Source organism: Eurytemora carolleeae, unplaced genomic scaffold (genome assembly GCF_000591075.1).
Source record: "Eurytemora carolleeae unplaced genomic scaffold, Eaff_2.0 scaffold1392, whole genome shotgun sequence".
In the NCBI taxonomy this organism is placed as follows: domain Eukaryota; kingdom Metazoa; phylum Arthropoda; class Copepoda; order Calanoida; family Temoridae; genus Eurytemora; species Eurytemora carolleeae.
Genome location: NW_019402102.1, coordinates 18,074 through 25,438, shown reverse-complemented (window position 1 = coordinate 25,438; position 7,365 = coordinate 18,074). Strand labels below are relative to the sequence as shown.

The 7,365-nt window shown below is 32.6% G+C and overlaps 1 protein-coding gene across 1 annotated transcript; it reads right to left on the bottom strand.

The window, feature by feature from the left end:
• Positions 1–1,256: 1,256 nt before the first annotated feature.
• Positions 1,257–4,297, bottom strand: LOC111717833 (uncharacterized). The gene is made up of 3 exons (XM_023493284.1): positions 4,154–4,297; positions 2,856–3,033; positions 1,257–2,154 (listed from the first exon to the last, which is right to left on the bottom strand). Exons 1-3 carry the CDS (start codon positions 4,295–4,297, stop codon positions 1,769–1,771), a joined length of 708 nt encoding a protein of 235 aa, XP_023349052.1. The 3' UTR covers positions 1,257–1,768.
• Between the last annotated feature and the right edge of the window lie 3,068 nt (positions 4,298–7,365).

Genomic DNA, 7,365 nt, shown 5'->3' with positions numbered 1-7,365 from the left:
AAAACTCCGTTGTTTTCTAATCAGAATGTAACAATAAATTAAATAAATTATGCCTAACATAGTGTTGGAAGAGTTAAAATGGTTAAAGCAGGGATGAACTGATGCACGACACTGAGATTGGTTAGATCTAAATCAGAGTTTTATTCGTCTGCTATGCCATCTGTTCTAAATTGTTGCCAGAAAACGTGCTTAAAAATCGTCCATAATTTTCGCAAGATTGTGAATTATAAGGAAGAATATAAGACAATTATTGCTCGTCCAACAAACAATACATAATGTGGTCTACCTTGGTTCTATCTTTAAAAAATGGACAAATAGCACAACATTTTTATTCTAGTTCACATTTTTTAGAAAAGAACTGATACCTCAACTCAAACTCTAGTTTTCGAAGCCTTGCCTTTTCTTTAATAACAGTTTAAGCTTTTAACGGTTGCTTTTCAAGTCGCCATTATTTTATCGAGCTTTAATTAATGAAAGTTTTCTCAGATTTATCTTTTTAAATTCGTGGAATTTCAAAATTAGTAAAAGTCAACATTTTTTCTAGACCAAAATTTACTATTTCGAACAGCCATCAACCTTTCCTGGGGGTTCATTCGAGTTGCCACAAAAAAATCAGTTTGTTTAAATAGCCAGCCTGCCAGATATTCTCAAGCTCTGATCCTCTTCCTTCACTGATCCATTCCCTTCCCCAATCTAGTTTTGTAACTACTTTTCAGAGGAAGAAAATCCCCTTTACGTGAAACTCGTTGTCTAACTACCCAAAGCGTAACCTTAACCCAAGAATCCCTTTTTTGTAGGGGGGGGGGGGGCAAGACATTTTAACGTTGATAGTTAAAAACTAACAACATTAATTTATTAACATTGGGTCCACATAAAAATATACAATAAACATGGTAAAGTCGATTTAAATACAGGGTTACCCTTAAAGGATGAGACTTAAAGACGACCGGAAACTCATGAAATATGAAGATTTTAAGATTAAATTAAGTCGTCTGCAAAATAGTATTTCAATGGCTTATTTAATGATATGGCAAAGAAAAAAAAAACAAGTTTCCATTTATAGGGATTTTTAAATATAAGCAAACGTGGTGAGGAAGGCCAGCCACAACAATTTCTCGTCCTAGTCTCATTTTTTCGTCCGAGTCACCTCAAAATCCATGTCCTTCGATTATTTTGTGTTATAAAGTTTCTAATTCTTGAAGATAAAACTATTTTTTTTTAAATCATTCCACGTTTGGGCATACAATATGAATTGATTGAATGATGTCACACTTTATTTAGGTAAAACTTAAATCTCTTCTGCCTCCGTAATGGCTAATCTTTGCGATATAAAATAAACAGCAAAATATATCAGACTAAAAGTTGTGGCTGGACTTCCTCCCCTGAGCAAACAGACAGTTTAGATTCTGTAAAGTTGTCTCCGAAGTCTCAGAACATTGTGGATAACCATGTATGTAAAAGATGTACTTGTTAATGTTGAAATGAATTGTAATAAAAAATTGTGATAAAATTTTTTTTTACACAAATAATACTTCATCGATTTAGTAGAATGTTTATACGAAATTTCTTTACACATATACACTGGTTTTCAAACAGGGGGGTTTATGAAGAGCCGTTTATAAACAAACAAAATACAAATCCTGATAAATCACAAATTATCAAATTACTGGTTACAGAATGAATTTTCAATGTTTTTCATGTACAATGTACATATAGCACTAACTTAGTAACTTTGGTAATACATTTAATATCGTTCAAAAGAAACCATTCAGGTCTCCAGTTTTTTCTTTGGAATAGCTCCTGTTGAGTATAAATCAAGTTTAACATGATTATTATTGGATAAAATACTCGGAGAACCCTGTTCCTCGTCATCCTTTAATGATAATTGTCCCAAGATTAATCCTCCAGAACCTCCTGGAACTTCGTTTATCTTGTCCTCCGGTCTCCCAACCTCGTCCTCCGATATATAACCGTGGTTTGTAATCCCGGTCACAAGATCGTCGGCTGTTAGACGATCTTTTGTTTTCTCCTCGGCCGGACTCCCCAATTTCTCATGTAATGCCGGGGCAGGTTGGAGGCCGTCTGAGGTTGATATGTACACCTTGAGGTCAGAGGGCACCTCAGCTGGAACAACGTACTGTACTACAGTGCCGTCTAAAAAGTAAATATCTATCAACTCTCAAAGACTTCATTTCAAGTGACCCTCCATTTGTAAAGTAGCTTTTAACCTGTGAATGATGAAGAATAACTCTCTAAAGTATCCTTATTTCTCTACAGAAATGCTTGTAATTGTTGATACATTACTTTGCAAGCTGTTCTGACATTTTATACTTAGAACTAATAATATTTAGTTTCCAGAAATCTCAGAAAATAAATATTGTAATTTGAATGATTGTGTTGAACTCATATTTTAAAGACAATTTAAACACCAATTTAGAGATAAACATGCGGAGTTCTCATCGACGATGATCAGTCAAAGGTTAGAGGACATTTAAAACCTCTTTATGATTTTTCAAAAAGGGGGTTAAGTGATCGAGTTTAAAAATTATTTCTCTTTTTGAATTTATAAACCCAAGATGATTAAAGCAGAAGGGTCTATTTTTACTCCTACAGTGATAACCAGAAAACTATAGAATAGAAAGACGACATTTCAGCAATACTAAAGTGTTTTTAATATTGTTAAAAAGCAAATAGCTTTATTTAGATTAATAAATCACTTATAACAGGAAATGCGCCTATTTACAATGCACAATTACTGTGCCTCATGTTCATTGGACTATTTGAAGTCATAACTTGAGTCTAAAAGTCGGCTTCCTATTCCAGAGTTTTCTAATTATCTGAGACACTATTTTTACCTGTATTATTCCTTGGCATAAACCTGCGTCTTATCCTTCTACCCATCCCGCTCCCTCTTCCACTCCTTGACTTCACTATAGCTACAGATACTACCAGGCTAGCCACGCCTAGACCTAGTAGACACGCCCCTGCAATCCATCCTGGGCCCGCACCCAACCTTACAGGCAGACAGTTCTCCTTAAAAAAGTTAAATTTACTCTCTACAATTCTACATTTGTATTAAGACTTCTGAAGCCGCGATCATGGAATAGAAATGTGTCTTTCGTATTTATTATTATTAATAGGATGTCCATCGTTTTGGGGTCCGTTTTAAAACATTCAAAGTTTTAGGCTAATTTTAAAGGCTTCACAATAAAAATAAAATGAAAATCCTGTTTCTATGTTGCATACTAGACATGTTTGCTTTTTTTACACAAAGCTAAATTTTACTCTGATTAAAGATATTGACCAAAACTATTTTTTAAAACGGAAAATGACTTTACAAATTTAAAAAGTCTAAAAACTTTGAATGTTTAAAGGGACAGACCGGCTATGTAAGGAAGATAAACTAAGTATGCAGTGTTGTGGACAAATTCTTTAGGATTCATTTGAGACATATTAAACTTTTCCACGATATATAATTACCGAGTTTGAGTCGTTTGAGTGCATAGTCGACGTTCAAAATCATGAATTTGGGAGGATACTTTTTCAGAATTGGTTTTTTAAAATTATTACATAAACTAATTAGATGGTTAGGAACATATTTCTCAAAAGAAATTTGTCAATAAATCAATGCTAGAATCAATTATTTCATTTTCATCACTATATTTAATTTCTTATTTTCTATAATTTTTTTCGCAGATTTCTACAAATTCTTCAAATGTCATCTTTTCAATAATAATTCCAGAAAATCTGCAGAAAATCTTTGTCAATAATGAGAAACTAGAATAATGAGAAACATAGAAACTAAAAATTGAAAAAGGTTGCTTATTTACGATTATAAGATTAATTTTTATTTACTCAACCTGTACCTAAACAACTAATTAGTTTACTGTAGAATTTTGTTTACATTTTTTGTCGTCGTTATTTAAGAATTAAAAAAAAAAAATCTAAAAACATATCCACTCAAAAGTACGATTTATTTTGAACGTCGACTTTGCGCTCAAACTCGGGATTCACAGATTTTTTTAAAGTTTCATATGTCTCAAATGAATCCTAAAGAATTTGTCCACAACACTACATACTCAGTTCACCTATCTTACGTAGCCGGTCTGTCCCTTTAGAAATGGGCCTCAAACCGATGGAAATCCTTATGTACCTGTGGAGGAGGAAGTATAAGATGAGTATCCAGGAACTCTAGTTCTGAACCTCCTCCACCATCCAGTAGAAACCTGGCCTGGATACTCAGCCGTTCACTTCCCTCAACCTTAACAAAGGAATCAAGTCTTTGCCACAAACTCATTTTCTAATCTCTATCTTTGCAACCTGATGGTGTGAACCATTGATATTTCAAACTTAGATTATTTGATCTAACAGAAATAATAGTTTGAAAATGAAATATCTAAGTTACCAGAAATTGGGTTGTTGAGGTCTAGGGATTAGAAAATCAGAATTTGTGACAAAGCTAGACTCAATCCCCTATATCATTTTGAAGTTTAGACACATAATGTAAAGTTTGTTAGGGGTCAAATATATCTTATTAGTGTTCAATTTGGAGTTTAAAAATATGTTATTATTCTTATTTGAAACTGTTGTTCACTTGATTGTTAAAATCTAGAAGAAGTTATAATTAACTAACATGTTAACCTATGGATAATTTAAAAAAAAATAAACATTCACTCCAACATTTACCTTTAAAAATACTTAATTCTTGCTTTCGGACAAAAATTTTCGCCGGACAAGATGCATGATCATGTTGAATGATCTATCATCAATTTACTAGAAATTAGAATCTTTATATTTGAAATTTTAAGGAATGATATATACTTTGGAGAAAAAAACTCAGCGGGAGCGGTTGAACCAGCGGTTGAGATCTAGCCTAGACTCTACGCAGTTCAGATTAAGAAATTAAGAAGAAATTTACAATTTGTTCAACCGCTAAATCGCATTTTTTGAACAAATGAAATATAATTTTTCATGAATAACGTTTTCTGATTTTTTAGCAACTTTTTTGCTTTCAACCGCTGGTTTTCAGATTTTTCAGCAACTTTTTGCTTTAAACCACTGTTTTAAAGATTTTTCGGCAACTTTTTTGCTTTCAACTGTTTTCAGATTTTTCAGCAACTTTTTTGATTTCAACCGCTGTTTTTCAGATTTTTCAGCAACTTTTTTGCTTGTAACCGCCGGTTTTCAGATCTCTCAGAATTTTTTTACTTTCAACCGCTGGTTTAAAGATATTTCAACAACTTTTTGCTTTTAACCGTTGGTTTAAAGATTTTTGGCAACTTTTTATCTTTCAACCGCTGATTTTAAGATTTTTCAGCAACTTTTTTGCTTTCAACTGCTGGTTTAAAGAATTTTCAGCAACTTTTTTGCTTGTAACCGCCGGTTTTCAGATTTTTCAGCAACTTTTTTACAGCAGTTGAAAGCAAAAAAATTGCTGAAAAATCTTTAAATCAGTGGTTGAAAGTTAAAAAGTTGCTGAAAAAAATTTGCTGAAAAATCTTTAAACTCACGGTTGAAAGTTAAAAAGTTGCTGAAAAAAAATTTGCTGAAAAATCTTTAAACTCACGGTTGAAAGTTAAAAAGTTGCTGAAAAAAAATTTGCTGAAAAATCTTTAAACCAGCGGTTGAAAGCAAAAAAGTTGCTGAAAAATCTTTAAATCAGCGGTTGAAAGTTAAAAAGTTGCTGAAAAAAATTAGCTGAAAAATCTTTAAACCAGCGGTTGAAAGCAAAAAAGTTGCTGAAATATCTGAAAACGGTTGTAAGCAAAAAGTTGCTGAAAAATCTTTAAACCAGCGGTTGAAAGCAAAAAAGTTGCTGAAAAATCTTCAAGTCAGCGGTTGAAAGTTAAAAAATTGCTGAAAAATCTTTAAACCAGCGGTTGAAAGCAAAAAAGTTGCTGAAAAATCTTTAAATCAGCGGTTGAAAGTTAAAAAGTTGCTGAAAAAAAATTAACTGAAAAATCTTTAAACCAGCGGTTGAAAGCAAAAAAGTTGCTGAAAAATCTTTAAATCAGCGGTTGAAAGTTAAAAAGTTGCTGAAAAAAAAATTGCTGAAAAATCTTTAAACCAGTGGTTGAAAGCAAAAAAGTTGCTGAAAAATCTTTAAATCAGCGGTTGAAACTTAAAAAGTTGCTGAAAAAAAATTAACTGAAAAATCTTTAAACCAGTGGTTGAAAGCAAAAAAGTTGCTGAAATATCTGAAAACGATTGTAAGCAAAAGGTTGCTGAAAAATCTTTAAACCAGCGGTTGAAAGCAAAAAAGTTCTGAAAAATCTGAAAACCAGCGGTTGAAATCAGAAAAGCTAGCGGCTGAACAAATTTTAAATTTGAGAAAAAAAGATGCATTTCTTATTCTGAACTGCGTAGAGTCTAGGCTAGATCTCAACCGCTGGTTCAACCGCTCCCGCTGAGTTTTTTTCTCCAAAGTATATAGCATTCCAAATCTTGTCACATGAATTTATCCAAGAAGATAATATGTGAAATTTTAATTATTTAAATCATTTCCTACAATTTACTCATCACAACCCTATAAATTCAAACAGTATTTTTATCGTTAATCCAAATTTGAAATTTTTATTTAAAGAAGCGAAGAGTGTCTCCAAATAGTGCTCAGAATGAGTTGCGGCATTACCGCAGCTCCTTCTTTCAGCAGTTTGCTGCTCAAGTGGAAAAATTTCTCGTCCAAGCCACATACTCCTCATTTTCTCGTCCGACACACCTCGCAATTCTCGTCCTTCCAAGTTGATAGAGATGCTTATTTGCAGAACATCGTTTACAAAACATATTAATTTTTCACAAATTTAAAGTTTGTTAGCGAAAATTTAATGTAATAATTTTGCCTTAGCAATGCCAGATTTTCAAAAATTATTTGTATCTGCAAGGGTTGGACATTTAAAAAAGATATTATTGGAAGGACTAGGATTTTGAGGTGGCTCAGACGAGAAAATGAGGAGAATGTGGCTCGGACTAGAAATTGTTGTGGTTGGCCTTCCTACCCTCCCTAGCTGGTTCTGTGTAAAATGTAAAAGTCTCTTAAGAGTAAATTTCTAAAAAACTGCCGAAACAGGACTGATGATTAGTGCATTAATAATTGCTTGAGTAAATCTATTCTGAAATATATCCACTTATATCCAACTCTAGACAAGCTCTAACTTTCGACCTAGTTTTGGATCATTAAACATTAATTTGTCTTACTATTTTTTATTTATTTTTATTATTGGGCTTTTAAAGTCATCATGTCAAGTTTAAGATTGATATTTTATAGATTAGCATTCGGTTCTATTTAAATTGATTTATTGTTTTGTGCAGATTTTGTTAGGGGAAAAGTCTATTGATGCGGTGAATTGATGTATGCTATTTTCACGG